Raw genomic sequence first — 17,586 nt, 5'->3', positions numbered from 1 at the left:
GTCCGTGGACGGTCTCGACACCATCCTCACCTTTGTGGACCGGTTTTCAAAGGCGGTGCACCTGGTTGCACTGGCTGGCCTCCTTTCTGCTAGGCGGACGGCCGAGCTCTTCTTGGAACATGTCGTTCGGCTTCATGGGTTCCCCAAGGACATCGTCTCCGACAGGGGCCCCAGTTCACTGCCAGGTCCTGGAAAGCCTTTTGCCATCTGATTGGAGCCTCTCCCAGCCTCTCGTCCGGCTACCACCCTCAGACCAACAGGCAGGTCGAACGGACCAATCAACAGCTGGGGCGCTTTTTTGAGGTACTTCGTCTCCGCCCAACCGTCGCTTTGGACTCGTTACCTGCTGTGGGCTGAGCTGTCTCATAACCTTCACATCTCTTCGGCCACCGGTCTCACGCCCTTTGAAGTCTGTCGTGGTTTCCATCCTCCTGTCTTCGACCATCAGGAGGTGGAGGTTGAAGTACCTGCTACTGAACGGATGGTCCGCCACTGTCGTCTGGCCTGGATCAAGGCTCGGGCTGCCATTTCCCGATCCAAAGCTCTGTACGCCAAGCAACATCGTCGGCGCCACCGTCCGGGTCATCCTTTTCGGCCGGGGGATCGTGTCTGGCTCTCCATGAGGCACCTGAGGCTCCGTACCGAGTCCAGGAAGCTCACTCCCAGGTTCGTTGGCCCATACGAGATCACTGCCAGGCTCAACCCCGTTGCTTATCGTCTCTGGCTTCAATCCGCCATGACGGTCCATCCTGTTTTCCACATCTCGTAGCTTAAGCGGTACGTTACCTCCCCGCTGGCGCCTCCCTCCCCGGCTAAATGTTTTTTTTAAAGTAACGCAATAGTTACTTTTCAAGTAATTAATTACTTTTAGAATATTGTAACTCAGTTACTAACTCAGGTTACTTTTTTGAAGAAGTAACTAGTAACTATAGTTAATTACTTTTTCAAAGTAACTTGCCCAACACTGGTTAAATGTGTTTGTAAGCTAATCCATAACTTAGGTCCTTAGCTAGCTACCTAGCTAGCTAAGATGAGCACTCAGCTGTTTTGTAAAGTTCGTTTAGCTAACCCGTGCAGGTGAATGAATTTACCCCGTCTAAAGAAATCAAAGGAAATGCACTGGGCTGCTCAGTAACTAACTAACCACGGTTACTGTACTTTTATTATGAGTATTATACTGTAAGAGCAACAGGCTGGACTCTGCTTCTGCTCCTGTGTACAGCTTATTATTGAATATGTGTTTTCTGTCGCTTGCCACATGTGGAAGGACATTAACACCAACTTTTAAAAACCTGGCACTTCAGTAACCCCTCATTAGTCAGTAGCTACGGATTAAATAGCAAAGCCTGATATTTATGTACTGAAACCAACAACTTCCGCTTGGCAGCTTAAGTTAAAATGTTTAATTTTTTCCTTTGATTATTTCTTTTAGCACTGACTCTGTATATTTTTTGTTTGTTGCAAATATTCAGGTTAAAAAACTGTCTAAATTATTGTTAATGAGTTATGCTATCACGGTGAATCAGAGCAAACACAAACCCAGGAGGGGAGGAATGTCCCATCTGCCGGATACACGATGGATGGGTGGCATAACTGGAGGGTCGTGTGCCTGGCGGGACTGTCGATCGAAGACGCTGAAGATATCTACCTATTCGGAACCATGATAACAGGGTTTTTGCTGATCGGAGCTGGCTGGGCCCTGGCTTATCGAAGATTAAAGAAAGCAGAATCGGCTGTTCAAACCCTCACAAGGCTGGGATTGAAACAATGGGACGAGTCGTGAGTTCTCAAAATGGGCTCATTGAGTGCAGCACGGATAAGATCTTGGAGAAGCTACGGCTGCCATGAACACTCAGAATAAGACCTCTGAGCGCAAATTGGATTACATCTTGGAGAAGCTCAATGTGGTCGTGAGTTCTCAGAATCTGCTCTTTGAGCACAAGAATGACAAGATCACGGAGCGTAAGGTTGATAACATCATGGAGAAGCTCGCGGCTCTCCAACGGGAGATTGAGAGGCCAGTGTTGGAGTGTTAGAACAGCTTTGAAATTCACATGAGTTGTTCGCACTAAAGTATAAACCACCATCACTTCATGCGGAGACCACTTCGGCGCCTACTGCGCTCTCAAGGCTGGAGCTGAACAACAACACTCTGATAACGACTGTGTTGAGTCTGTTCCTTCCCACTCAAGGCCACCTGGGTTGGCTGGAAGACTGTTTACTTAGCCTGGCAGGGCGAAGGACACTGTCTCAGCTGAACTCTGGAAACACACACACACATATACTGATACACACTCATCCCCCCTCCCTTTCCAAACGGCTTCGATGCTTGTCCCCTCCCGGGGAAGATGGCGGTCGACTGGACCAGCGCAGACATGCTGCAGGACCGGATGCGCTGTCTACACCGGCTCTCTTACCCTTTACCCACCCTGTTGCTTATCTTGTGTTTCATGGTGTATTGATAGTCATGTGCTTTTTGTGCTGAGGTGTTTTTTTTCTGTTATCAAACTGTTCTCCCACTAGGAGCTCAGTCTGAGTGGAGTTTTTTCTCCTCCTCTCACCTCATGTTATGTATTGTCGTTGTTTTTTCCTATCAGCCTACCTCTCTGACATGTCTTCCCAATGTGTTGTTTGTGTAAGTCTGGTCAGAAGGTTCCTTTGTAAGTGTGCATGCGCCATTAGCGTGCTGCCTGCTGTAACCTATAATTTCCTTCGGGATTAATAAAGTATTCTGATTCTGATTTATCATAAAGTAATTCAGAGTCATTCATACCAGAGTAACCAGAGAGCACAACATATATTTAACTTTCTACAGGACTTAAAGATATTATGTAAAAGTCCAGACCCTCTGAGGATTATCTGAGTACTTCTAACATTACACAAAGCAAAGGTCTCCATCAGTGTTCATGAAATGCTGGGTTTATCCATCTTCTGGGGTGGGCCTACAGTGGAACTCAGAAGACTTCAATGTGAGGGAGCTGCTGGTGAAGATCACGAGCCCTGCTTGATCCCTGCGATGAGTTTCAGTGTTCCTGGTGTTTCTCAAATGATGCCTCTTATTGTGAGTCAACAGAACATCTGGCACAGGATAACTGTAATGAAATAAAGGGAAGAAATTTTTAAAAAAAATCTCGGAAATGACCTACAGAAATAACTTTTAAAAATGCTGATTTTTTATTTACTTTTTTTTTTTTGCCAATCAAGATAACTAAAAGTATAATTTTCACCATATAATTACTAACCTTGTCATCTCCTGCACTGTCTGTTTTGGGCTCTGGGCTTGTCCTTCCCAGCGCTCATGAGTAGGGATGCGTATCGTTTAGGTTTTATCCGATACCGGTGCCAAACCGGTACTTTTGAAATGGTGCCGGTGCTTAAACGGTGCTCAAACCGGTGCTTAAAGAATGGAGAACACAAACTTTGTCCTAAACCTCTCATGTTTAACTGTTTTCCAGTTTTTCTTTGGTCATTTTAGCCTTTTTAGCCAGGGTGAAGGGAGTATCTGCCATCAAACAAGAGGACAGCCGCATGTAGCTATGATGATGTTTGCTAGTTCACCTTACATGCATTAATGTAATAACGTGGTTAGCCTACTCAACGTAAATTACACACGAACAACATTAAGCTGCTCACGCAGAGAAGAACGGCTGCTGCTGCATCATCATCCTCATCATTTCTGCTACACTGGCAGGGCTAGGGGCCAGGGCTCTCGGTGTGAGGTCTCGCAGCAAGCTATCAAATACGGCGCATTTCTCGGCTTTAAAAAAAACCCGCTATGCGTCGCCAGGTGTTTCATCGGATTCGAGGTGTTACCTCCTTTGACAGTATCACAGTATCAGCTTAAAGCACTTGTTGCTGCTGAGTTTGCATTCTTTGCTGTGAAGTACAGCCAGACTTTTGACCGCTTCGCCTTGGACATTTTTAATCTGTAGCTCTGCTCTAAAAGAACGTACGTACCTGGCCCCGCCTACTATCCTCGGACACGTAAAATGATGGGCTAGAAGTGTATCACAGCTCAGGAAAAAAAAGCACCGAAATAAAGCACCGAAATGTGCGCTGCTTTTCGGTCTGGTTACTACCGTTTATGTCAGAACCGGTACCCATCCCTACTCATGAGACTGCTTTTGCTGCACTGTGGTATGAGGTGCTAACCTGTTGACAATGTTGGGAAGGTTACTTTTAAAATGTATTCCATTACACATTACAGAAGTAACGTATTCTGAATACGTTACAACTACATGAATGTACTATTGCTGTGTGATTTATTACTATTACTGAAGGTTACTCGCCATACCAATACCAACTAGATGTTTAAATCTTAATATAAATGAGTAACAGTAGGTGGACATTAGGTAAGGCTGCACTTTTTGCAGCGATCTCGTATAGAAAACTATTCCTCGCGTATATACAACAGGTCCGCGGCTCCGAACCGTAGTAAAGGGACCTCTGGCTAATACGTCGGGTTCGCGTCGGGCTCGTAGCTGAAAAGTATGCCGTTATTTTTGTGCCACTATTCTGACGCATGTAAAAAAAATTCGAGTGCACGTAAAAAAATTTTGCAGGTGCAAGTGTTGCATTTTGAGGAGAAATTTATTATGAGCGAAGAAAAGCTAAATTTGAGTGAAAAAAACTCATTGCTGCGTGCAAAAAATGTATTTCAGTGTTTGCTATTATCCACACACACACACAGCAGCCCCTCTCGCTCAATTTTTCATTCTGGGATATTGCATTTTGTCATTTTGAGCTGAGACCAGCCAATCAGATTTTTTTGCATCCAAGTCTGTGATTGGCTGGTTTTGTGGCACAAATATAACGGTGTAGAGAAAGAGTTGAACGCGCACGGACAGAAATGTTGTGAGCGCGAGCAACACATTGCGAGCGAACGCAAATGCAAAAACTGAGCGAGAGGGGCTGCTGTGTGTGTGTGTGGATAACAACAAACACTGAAATACATTTTTTAGCAATGAATTTTGTTCACTCAAATTCAGCTTTTCTTCGCTCAAAATAAATTTCTCCTCAAAATACAACACTTGCACCTGCATTTTTTTTTTACGTGCGCTCAGAATGGCGGCACAAAAATAACGCCATAGAAAAATAGCTTTACTTTGTTGTGTGGGTCAACTTTGCTAGCGAGAGACAGAGAGAGGCGTTGAAAGGCTGCTCCAACAAAACTAATTGTTTCGGAGGAAAACAGGAACACGGTGTACAGTCTTAATAGCTTACTTACAGCTGGGCTCGTCAGGCACTCTTCTTGGCTGCAGTGGTTATTATTATATTTACATGCTTCCAGCTCCCGTTTCTGCTCCGTGACAGCTGTACTTTTCCTTTTTCTCCCTCCTCGCTCACAGACACATAACAGGTATGGCAGTCCATTCTCCCTGCAGCACGGACTACACTGCCCATGAGGCTACATTCTTTAGGGCTATGCCTGTAACACTCTGCCTTTTGCCTTCATATTAAATCATTTGTGCATAATAATTTTTAAAAATATTTCTTCACTCACTGCCGTAAGTAGTGGTGACATGGGCCGCGAGATTGAGACACAGGCGTTAGAGCTTCTTATTGTGTGTTTTGTTTGGGTTTCCACCGGGTGTTCTGGGAATCCATCCTACCTGACAAACCATCCTGTTTCTGCGAAATTAAGTGCCAAACCATACCTTTGTGAATGTTACCTACAAGCATACTTTAACGGGTAAAATGAAGCGGCAAACCATTCAGGCTTTATGAATATGAGCTACAAGCACACTCTGATGGGCAAAGTTAAGTGGCAGTGCTGGAATTACTCTGTGACAGCAGAAATGTGCATAAACTACTTACAGTAGGACGTTTTGCCAAAGTAGGATGGTTTATCAGAACTGCGTGGAATTAACAAAAATAGATTGGGGGCAGCCTAACATATGAAACAGGAAAAGACCGCCATGTAATCCACTTATTTCAACAAAGTAACTGTATTCGGAATACCACCTTTTTAAATGGTAACTGTAACAGATTACAGTTACTCATATTTTGTATTTTAAATGCATAATGTCGGTACATGTATTCTGTTACTCCCCAACACTGCAGGACATACCTGCTGCAGCCGCACATATTACAGATGACACTGTAAACACTAGACTGTGCACCACAAACCTCATTGCACAGGTATCATTAGGTACAGATGGTGAATATGAAAGTACTCTTGGGACTTCTTTGAACCTCTTTGAATGAGGTTTAGGAAGGTGATAAGCACATGTTGTAATGTGGACTGTGGTAGCTAAACTAATACATACAGTCTGGTACAAATGTATTCGGACGATGACACAATGTTTGGAATTTGCCTCTGTACACCATCACGGTGGATTTTAAATCAAACAAACAGGATGTGATTAAAGTGAAGACCTTTAGGTTTAGTTCAGATGGTTTAACAAACAATCTGAAGCATTACATTTATTCAGGAATTATAGACATTTTTATACATAAACCCACAATTTTATAAGCTCAGATGTATTCAGTCAATCGATCAACAAACAAATTAATGTTTAGCTGAGACATTTTCCCTTCATTTTTCCATTCAAGCAGAATGACCTGAAAGACAATAAAAGACAACTGAAGTGGATAATTCGAAATTTTCGTCCTTGTTAAAAAAATAAAAACAAGACAAGACAAAACATCTTGAGGAGTTAGATCTATCATTATATTCATGGATGGAAAAACAACGTCTTTTTTCCCATTAATATTGATGATTTAGTTTACTTTATGTACAGTTTGATGTTCTATAATGCTCTGCCATATAGTTTGCTATAAATGCCCTTTTATTGTCATCATCTCATGCTGCTGCAACTAAAGATTGTTGAAATCTGAAAAAAACAAGATTAAAACTGGGCAAATTAATAAATGAGACAACTGAGCTAAAACCTGTTAATGTACATCCTCAATGAGCGATGCAGTTCTTTGCAAGCCCGCTGCTATCCCTAATATTAGTCTGCCTGCTGTTCACTATTGTACCACACACTTTTTGCATTGTCTGTTGGTTTTGTTCCTTCTTGAGTTGCTCGATTATGTGTTATCTGCCTGTCTGATGCAGTATTTGTGTTAGATTGGATGTTATTTGTGAAGTGTGTTTTCACATGGTTTGTTTGGTGGGACTTTATGTAAATTAGGGTGTGTTGAGATGTTTAAGGATGTGTGCAGCTTAACTTTTAACTTTTATATCTTTCTTTTTAGCCTTTGCCATATTTTCTCATGAGGCTTGGCTGTTTGGCAGGCCACCATGGTAAATAACCGTGTGCTCTTAATAACTTGCCTCGTTAAATGATTAACATAAATGATGTGTTCTCACATGGTTTGTTTGGTGTGACTGTATGTAGAAAAGGACGTGTTGAGATGCATACGGATGTGTGCTGCTGATCTTTGAACCTTTTATATTTCTTTTTAGCCTTTGCCATATTTTCTCAATAGGCTTGGCTGTTTGGCAGGCCACCATGGTAAATAGCCGTGTGCTCTTAATAACTTGCCTGGTTAAATAATTATAATAGGCAAAGGTACAATAACCTTATTGAACTTCCTTTGCAAGCACATGGTTAATGATTGCAGTTCTGAAGTGTCAAGCAGCATTCATGTATATGGATAAGGACTGTGTAGAATAAAAGATGAAATTTGTCATTTAATATTTAATGTTACACTGTATATAGAATCATCCAGAAGGATGCAGTATTTTCATAGGAGTGTTATCATTGTTATAGGTACCAACTAGGACATGTAGAGACCATACTGAAAGCAATAATTAAACTTTTTTTGTGTTTTTGGACATAAAGAAATACCCAAGATATTAAGAGAACTTTATTAATAATTTCAAAACCCAAAATAAACCTATCTGAGAGATTGCAAAAACGTTAGGAGTAGACAAATCAATAATCTGGTACATTCTTAAAAAGAAAGAATGCATTGGGCAGCTCAGCAACACCAAAAGACCTGAAAGACCATGAAATAATACTGAAGTGAATCATTCTAAATTTCTTCCTTTTTTAAGAAAAAAAACTTGAGGCCTTACGTCTATCATTGCCAGAGCCTACGATCAGGAGATGTATTCATGAATGAAAATACAACAAGATCAGGAAAACCAGATTTGAGTTTTCCGATAAAGATCTAAAAGAATCTGGCGAGAATCTGAAAACAAAAGAACCTAGTTGGACGCAGCAGATGGCCCCGCCCCTCCCTGAGCCTGGTTCTGCCGGAGGTTTCTTCCTGTTAAAAGGGAGTTTTTCCTTCCCACTGTCGTCAAAGTGCTGCTCATAGGGGGTCATATGATTGTTGGGTTTTTCTCTGTATCTATGAAGCGCCTTGAGGCGACTTTTGTTGTGATTTGACGCTATATAAATAACATTGAATTGAATTGACGATGAAACCAGGATAGCTTTCCTTTTCCAGAATGACTGGAAGCTCATGATCCAAAATATACCATATCATTTGTCTAACATAGCAGAAGCAGTATAATGGCATGGGTATGGGCGTCATGTTCATTAGTGTCAGCTGTGTTCACTGTGTGTTTACACTTCCATCATTACCCTTCTGTGTATTTAAGTCCTCTGTTTCCTTTTGTTCATTGTCAGGTTGTCTGTTTTCCCTTGTCTCATGTTTCTTAGAACAAATGAGATTCCTGATGTTGACTGAAGTGTCAAGCAGCATTCATTTATGTAGATAGGCATTGTGAAACAAAAACAAAATATCCAAGATATTAAGGGTACAGAAATAATAATTTAATAAAAACCCTGTAAAACTGTCATTTTTACACTTTTGTTGTTTTCTTTTTATTTCTTGCTGATGTGCACAAAGTTTAAGCAATGTTAAAAAACAGAAATCCCAATCCAGAAAGGTCATGGGAGAGTTCACTGATGTTGGCACATGATGCAGCATGTTGGTACGTCATTGTTCATTGTACAGTTACAAAGTTATCAGTTCAAACATGATTTCACAACAAGGACTCAAGGTGACATTAGAGTTGGTTCAATGGATAACTTTGTTTGCTTTTTCAAGCCAAGATCAATAAAGTCTGTATGTAAACACTGATCAGTGGAATAAAACATGGGGAGTGAGCATCATCATCAGTGAAGTCGAACTCCTAACAGCCATGATGACAATGATGCCCTCTCTCCTCTCTGCAGCCCTGTTGCTCTCACTGATTCCTTGGACTTTGACTGAAGGTAAGTTTCATAACAATAAGTGTAATTTTTATTAGAATGACTGTCATTATCATTTAATATCTATTTTTAACCTTTTGTCTGTGGCTCATTTAGCACCGCCAATGATTCCCATTGCGATAATGGTGAAGAACACCTTACAAAACAAACCTCTACAAACCTACAAGACTGAAGTGATTAGTGGGGGGATCCTGCTGGGTGTGATGAAGAGACTCAATAACTCCGATGCAGGCTTCATGTGAGATAACAGCATCAGTTGGAACCTCAGTCTTTTAATTTACATGCAGAAATTTATGTTGACACAAGAATTTTAATAATCTTATAACTGCTAGGATGTTTTAAAGGACATGTAATCTCCATTGAGCAACTATGGCTAACATACATCTATGAAATCTGGTGCATACATCTAATATACTAAGATATGCACAGAACATCATGGAACCATGCCTTAATCCCAATATGACGCTCACCATATTTTGAATGAAATTTGCAGCTTTTCATTTTGCACTGAAGGACTGTCTGTGGCAGCTTTGCAACTGTTTAACTCCTCTCCTCGTGTCAGTATGTTGTTATCAACTGTCACATCATTACTGAGTTTAGTTACAGATTCCACAGAACACATCGTCACAGAAGGCAGTAAAATACTAGTATGCAGTACATCGTGTACATTAGGGTGTTGCTGCCATTTAATTGACAGTCCAACCCAGTATCACAGGAAAGAGTGTAACAGAGACGCCAGTCCACTGTGTCCATTTCACGCTTTGCCTCTCCACAGACATGCACGTAGCTCCAGTACATTGCAGTAAGCTTCAGTACCAGAAGAGGGTGATAGTTTATTTCAAGCCAACACCAAAATAATCATGGGAAAGTGTTTAAACACACATGTAAATACATATCATCCACGTAGCATAATTGTTTCTAACATCACCCTGGAAAGGACTTCATACCTTCTTCGGTAACGAGCACTTTATGGCTTTAGATACATTATCTCCTCCTGCTGGTATTTCAGCTTTTGCATGTGCATCTATTTCAGACTCTGGAGAGAAAAAGTGTGAAATGGACACATTGGACCTGTGTGTCCGTTACATGCCCCGAAAAGGCCTTCAGCTTCTGAGTCAGATCCATGCCTTACTCTCCTCTACTCCAATCTGCTCACCGAATAATTTCATCATCATCATCATCGTTTATTTATATAGTACTTTAAAAACACACCTGATAGACCAAAGTGCTGTACAAAACAAATATAAATATAGTAATAAAATAGCAAAAACCAAACATAGCAATAAAAGAAATAAAAATGTCAGTGACCCACACAGTAAAAGCCAGGGAATAAAAATAGGTTTTTAATCTGGACTTGAAATTAATTGTATTTTTAAAATCTATGATAGCCAATTGCCAAACACGTAGCTTTAAAAAGCACCACTTTGGTGACATAAGGATCTTCTGTATAGTCTATGCTGTAAGTATTTGAGATTATCTGGACATCAATTGTCTACCCAAATTAACCAATCGGATATACACTTTCTTTGAAGTTAGAGTGACCCGTAGCAGCCATACTAATTATACTGAGCTGATGTAGTTGCAGAGCCATAACTCAGCACTGAGAGGAGGTCTTGGTGATGTTTGGGACAGGAAGGCTGCTGTTTGTTTTCAAAACTGATGGTCAGTGTTTTGTCTTTGGCCGTTTCTAACTTTAAGTGGCTGTTTATACTCTTATACATGATGACTTTCATCGTCATGTTACACATACATAACACCAAACCAAGATCGTTCCCTCACCCGAACCACGTTAGTCCAAACAAGAAAGAAGAAATGCAAACACAGCTGCCACGTAACAGGAAATTTGCTGAGGAAGTGAGCTCAAATACTGAGCCTGACTGCTGTTGTTGATCATTTACAAGGTCTTTTCTTTCTCACAGATTCACCTACAGTGACAATGATAACTATGGGCCATATCTGGAGAGTGTGAATGGCGTGGCTGGGAATAATGAAGCTCGTACCTACTGGCAGCTGCTGGCCAATGTCACAAACAGTGAATTCAAACCAACCGAAGTTGGTAAGCTCACTGTAAAATGTTCCATCACATTTCTTGTTGTATTCAACTTATCATACTTTATTGATACATCTATTGAATATTTCTAATACTGAACTGTTTGCAGGTATCGGCTGTATCATTCCCAGCCCATATCAGCAAATTATCCTGAACTTTACAGTGTGGTAAATATTCATCAGTCTGAATGCAACAGAATGACTTCAAAGGCTAATCCTGGAAGTGACTGCAGAGGAATTGATTTCATAGATCAGTAACATGTAGCTGTTTGTTGCTGAGTGACAATAAATTTGAATAAAGCATCATTACAAGTGTTGGTGTTGTTAGTCTGCAAGAGGCATACAGCATTACTGACACGGCAACACCTGACATCTTTGAATTTATCATCATCACTTACAACAATTATATGTATGCAACACAGTTATACAGATGTGCTGAAGGCAGCAACCTGAAAAAAATGCAATATATGTTCTCAAGAACAGATCCTGGCAGAGAAAAGAAACAAAAGATGCTTTCTGCTTGATTTGGGTGAATGATGTGTCCATGATCGAGTCCATGATGTCTGCTAATTATGACCCAGTGTCGTCACTGAGACGATGCCAGGGCTTTTGCATTTTATTTTAAAACTAAAGAACCACTATATAATTACAGTCTTCTCCCATACGTCCACGAATAACAATAACAATTTTTAACTTTGTTACATTTGAACTTAACAAAAAGTGACACTTCAGTGTCATTTAGCAATAACTATTTCATATTCATACACACAACAAAAACAGCAACATTTTCTTAAATTCAATGTGGTTTCCAGATGTGACAAATAATATTTACGTGATGAAATCAATTAAATGATCATTTATCATTACTGGAACCTCAGTCCAGTCCTCTATAATCCAGACAAGTCCCATCTTAAACCTTCTACCCGTACGAAAACTGAAACTGAGACAAGACTTCTTTATTCTTTCATGTCTTATAAAACCATTTCATGTTACTCCTCCCGCAACCCTGGTAAGGATAACCAGAAGAGACTGGATGCATATTTCATACTAGTATTTACTTCTCCAAGTTCCCACTTGTGCATTATGTGTTGCTTTGTAAATTCTTGTGATGTCTCAAGCTGAAGTTTTACTGCTGCCATCAGTGTTTTGAAACAGGATGTAATAAGTGAAGAGTCAATGTGCTTGAGAAATTTGGAGACGTTTTCTTACTTTAATGAGATGATAATAGACAAAATGAACATGTTCAGACTTGAAATTAGCATCTGACATAATTTAAGCACAAGCAAACACACAGACGTGATGGGAAAGTGCAGTTTGTTACACAGTGTGTCTGTGAACTAAAATAGCAAAGCCCAATATTTATGTACTGACACCAACTACGGCTGTTTGGCAGCTTAAGTTGAAATTTATTTTTAATTTAACCACTGATGACTTTTTCAGCACTGTTTTTTTTTTTTTAAAAAGTTTGTTTCGAACATTCAGGTAAAAAAAACAGTCTGAATGATTTTTAATGACCTTCAGTCTTCCGGATGTTTCTGAAATGATGCCTCTCTCAGTGGGTCAACAGAACATCTGGCACAGGACAGCTGTGATGAAAGAAAGGGAGGAGGTTTTCCCAAACCTCTGGATCCAGGAAACCCAGTTTGGTCCTGATGGTCTCCCTCACTAGTTTCCCCCCAGGGTGGACGTAGCTGTTGATAATATTGTGGACTCTATTATTAAATGAAAAGAATAAATTACACTTCTATGAAACCTTCTGCTGTGTTTTTAATTTAAAGTTTCCATGTTAGCAGGCTGTAGAGTGCTCTGTAAGTGTAATGGATCTAAAACTGTTTAAATCTTCAGTTTTATATCATCCTCAGTCTTATTTTAAAATCCTAAAGGACAACATTACATTTCTGATATTAACAGTAACTCTGGGCCTCTGTGGAGTGTGCAGCTGATGTCATATCTGTCTAAAAAGGATAAAAAAACAACTAAGGAGTGCTGCATCACTCAAAAATACAGACTATTAGAGTAACGGGTGTATGGCACTGCTAACTAGCTAGCAAAACAAGCCTCTAACACACAGTGTGTATGCTAATGGCTAATCTAGGAAACTAATTAACAACAGAGGGATTTCAGATATTGTAGAATTATAAGATGATAAACTGTGTGTCTTTTTAATAATAGTGATGTGGTTGTATTTACCTTAATTTAGTGAGTCGTCAGTAAAACCATCAGCAGATAAACTGGAGCAGCCTGGCTACGTAAGAAGTGTAGGGGGGGCGTGTTCGCAGTCACATCCAGTGAAGGTACTCAACTAGTGATGGGATTTCCGGCTCCTTTTACAGAACCGGCTCTTTCGGCTCCGAACCGACTCTTCAGGTTGTTTTGTTGCTTTAATTAATTTATTATTAACAATAATATAAAATTACGCACAAAAGGAATTACTAATGTAAAAAAAGTTGTTTTATTTATATATGTTTATATATAATTATAAATATATACAGTGGGGCAAAAAAGTATTTAGTCAGCCACCGATTGTGCAAGTTCCCCCACTTAAAATGATGACAGAGGTCAGTAATTTGCACCAGAGGTACACTTCAACTGTGAGAGACAGAATGTGAAAAAAAAATCCATGAATCCACATGGTAGGATTTGTAAAGAATTTATTCGTAAATCAGGGTGGAAAATAAGTATTTGGTCACCTCAAACAAGGAAAATCTCTGGCTCTCACAGACCTGTAACGTCTTCTGTAAGAAGCTTTTCTGTCCCCCACTCGTTACCTGTATGAATGGCACCTGTTTGAACTCATCATCTGTATAAAAGACACCTGTCCACAGCCTCAAACAGTCAGACTCCAAACTCCGCCATGGCCAAGACCAAAGAGCTTTCGAAGGACACCAGGAAAAGTATTGTAGACCTGCACCAGACTGGGAAGAGTGAATCTACAATAGGCAAGCAGCTTGGTGTGAAAAAATCAACTGTGGGAGCAATCATCAGAAAATGGAAGACATACAAGACCACTGATAATCTCCCTCGATCTGGGGCTCCACGCAAGATCTCATCCCGTGGGGTCAAAATGATCATGAGAACGGTGAGTAAAGATCCCAGAACCACACGGGGGGACCTGGTGAATGACCTGCAGAGAGCTGGGACCAAAGTAACAAAGGTCACCATCAGTAACACACTACAACGGCAGGGAATCAAATCCCGCAGTGCCAGACGTGTTCCGCTGCTGAAGCCAGTGCATGTCCAGGCCCGTCTGAAGTTTGCCAGAGAGCACATGGATGATACAGCAGAGGATTGGGAGAATGTCATGTGGTCAGATGAAACCAAAGTAGAACTTTTTGGTATAAACTCAACTCGTCGTGTTTGGAGGAAGAAGAATACTGAGTTGCATCCCAAGAACACCATACCTACTGTGAAGCATGGGGGTGGAAACATCATGCTATGGGGCTGTTTTTCTGCCAAGGGGACAGGACGACTGATCCGTGTTAAGGACAGAATGAATGGGGCCATGTATCGTGAGATTTTGAGCCAAAACCTCCTTCCATCAGTGAGAACTTTGAAGATGAAACGAGGCTGGGTCTTCCAACATGACAATGATCCAAAACACACCGCCCGGGCAACAAAGGAGTGGCTCCGTAAGAAGCATTTGAAAGTCCTGGAGTGGCCTAGCCAGTCTCCAGACCTCAACCCCATAGAAAATCTGTGGCGGGAGTTGAAAGTCCGTGGTGCTCGGCGACAGCCCCAAAACATCACTGCTCTCGAGAAGATCTGCATGGAGGAATGGGCCAAAATACCAGCTACTGTGTGTGCAAACCTGGTAAAGACCTATAGTAAACGTTTGACCTCTGTTATTGCCAACAAAGGTTATGTTACAAAGTATTGAGTTGTATTTTTGTTATTGACCAAATACTTATTTTCCACCCTGATTTACCAATAAATTCTTTACAAATCCTACCATGTGGATTCATGGATTTTTTTTTCACATTCTGTCTCTCACAGTTGAAGTGTACCTCTGGTGCAAATTACTGACCTCTGTCATCATTTTAGGTGGGGGAACTTGCACAATCGGTGGCTGACCAAATACTTTTTTGCCCCACTGTATATTCGTCACTTTTTGCTATATCTGCCATAATCTTGCATGGGCATCATGCAAATCCGCTACAGTAGAGACACTCTGGTTTCTATTGGTCTGCAATACACGAACATTTCACCATGTTTAACTCCGGACCCAACCTGGCCAAAGGAGATCCTGAGAGAGAACAAAGGACGCGACCCTAAGCGACGGCCTCGAGGTAAAAGAGCCGGCATCAGGAACAGGCCACGGGCTCGCGCACACCGCGCACCCATGCCCAGTATCCTGCTAGCCAATGTTTAATCCATTGAGAACAAGCTTGATGACCTCAGAGACAGAATCAAGTTCCAGAGAGACATTCGGGACTGCAACCTCCTCTGCTTCACCGAGACTTGGCTGAACCTAGCGATACCAGACCACGCCGTGCAGCCGACGGGATTCTTTTCGGTTTACCGCATGGACAGGACAATGGAGTCGGGGAAGAAAAGAGGTGGTGGAGTGTGTTTGATGGTGAACAACAGATGGTGCGACAGCACAAACATCTCCCCACTCACACGCGCTTGCTCGCCCAATCTGGAGCTTTTGATCGTTAAGTGTCGCCCTTTCTATCTCCCTCGGGAATTCACTGCGGTCATTGCCTGCACTGTTTACATTCCGCCTCACGCGGACTCGGACACTGCCTTATGTGAGCTACATGAGGCTCTCACACATCAACAAACACTTCACCAAGATGCCGCACTCATTGTTATGGGAGATTTTAACAGATTGAATCTCAAACGGACATTTCACAACCTTCACCAGCACATCAACTGCCCCACCCGGGGCACGAGGACATTAGACCACTGCTACACCCCGTTCAAGAACTGTTACAAGGCTCAGCCCCTGCCGGCATTTGGAAAATCGGACCATGCCGCCATCTTCCTCATACCTGCTTACAAACAAAGGCTAAAGCAGCAACCACCAATCAGGAGGGAGGTCGCTCGCTGGACGGACCAATCGGTGGCCGCGCTGCAGGACGCACTGGATGACGCAGACTGGGACATGTTTCGGCGCAGCTCTGATGACATCAACATGTTTACGGAAGCGGTTGTGGGATTTATCGGGAAACTAGCGGACGACACAGCAGAAAGAACTATCATCCGAACGTTTCCCAACCAGAAGCCGTGGGTGGATAAAAACATCCGCGACGCTCTGAGATCACGCACCGCTGCCTACAATGAAGGGCTTGTCTCCGGTAATATGGACCTATACAAGGCTGCGTCCTACAACGTGCGCAGCGCGGTCCGAAAGGCAAAGCGGAGCTACGGGGAAAAACTAGAGTCACAGCTACGACAGTGCGACTCTAGGAGCCTGTGGAAAGGACTGCGGACTATAACGGACTATAAACGACCAGCTTCTTCAATGATGAATGCAGATGCTTCACTGGCTGATGAGCTGAACACGTTTTATGCTCGCTTCGACGCCGCAGCAATTAAAACAACAAATGGCTGCGCGCGCTCGGAGTGCACCAGTGAAGAAAATGCATTCGTCATCACAGAGCATGCCGTGAGGAACACCTTCAGGAGGGTGAACACCAGGAAGGCAGCAGGACCAGATGCAATCCCTGGCCGGGTCCTTAGAGCCTGCGCTGATCAACTAGCACCGGTGTTCACGGAGATCTTCAACCTCTCCCTGGCCCAAGCTGTGGTTCCCACGTGCTTCAAACGGTCCATTATTGTCCCTGTTCCAAAGAAACAACAGCCCGCTTGCCACAATGACTACCGTCCAGTAGCACTGACTTCAATTGTGATGAAGTGTTTTGAAAGACTGATGAGAGATCACATCACTTCTTCACTTCCTCCCACCATCGACTCACTTCAGTTTGCTTACCGGACTAATCGTTCCACAGACGATGCCATATCTCACCTGCTCCACACATCCCTGAGTCACCTGGACACTGGCAGAGGGAATTATGTTAGGATGCTGTTCGTGGACTACAGTTCAGCATTCAACACAATAATTCCCTCTAAGCTTTTCACCAAGTTGACGGATCTAGGACTCAGCTCATCACTGTGTCAGTGGATCCTCAACTTCCTCACAGACAGACCCCAATCAGTGAGGGTAGGAAAACAAGTCTCCCCCTCCATCTCACTCAGCACTGGAGTGCCTCAGGGCTGTGTTTTAAGCCCCCTGCTATACTCACTGTACACTTATGACTGTGTAGCCACATCCGACACCACCTCCATTGTCAAGTTTGCTGACGACACTGCTGTTGTGGGCCTGATCTCTGACAACATCGAGACGGCCTACCTGGAG

General features: G+C 42.3%; 1 protein-coding gene across 1 annotated transcript; it reads left to right on the top strand.

Moving 5' to 3' along the window:
• The first annotated feature begins 9,068 nt into the window (after positions 1-9,068).
• On the top strand, positions 9,069-11,531 carry LOC101474043 (cobalamin binding intrinsic factor-like). Its single transcript, XM_004537950.3, has 4 exons — positions 9,069-9,179; positions 9,273-9,414; positions 11,096-11,232; positions 11,336-11,531. Exons 1-4 carry the CDS (start codon positions 9,107-9,109, stop codon positions 11,395-11,397), a joined length of 414 nt encoding a protein of 137 aa, XP_004538007.1. The 5' UTR covers positions 9,069-9,106; the 3' UTR covers positions 11,398-11,531.
• The last annotated feature ends 6,055 nt before the right edge of the window (positions 11,532-17,586 follow it).

This window comes from Maylandia zebra, linkage group LG14 (genome assembly GCF_041146795.1).
Source record: "Maylandia zebra isolate NMK-2024a linkage group LG14, Mzebra_GT3a, whole genome shotgun sequence".
Lineage (NCBI taxonomy): Eukaryota > Metazoa > Chordata > Actinopteri > Cichliformes > Cichlidae > Maylandia > Maylandia zebra.
The sequence above is the reverse complement of the archived record's forward strand: the minus strand, read 5'-3'. Positions and strand labels throughout refer to the sequence as shown.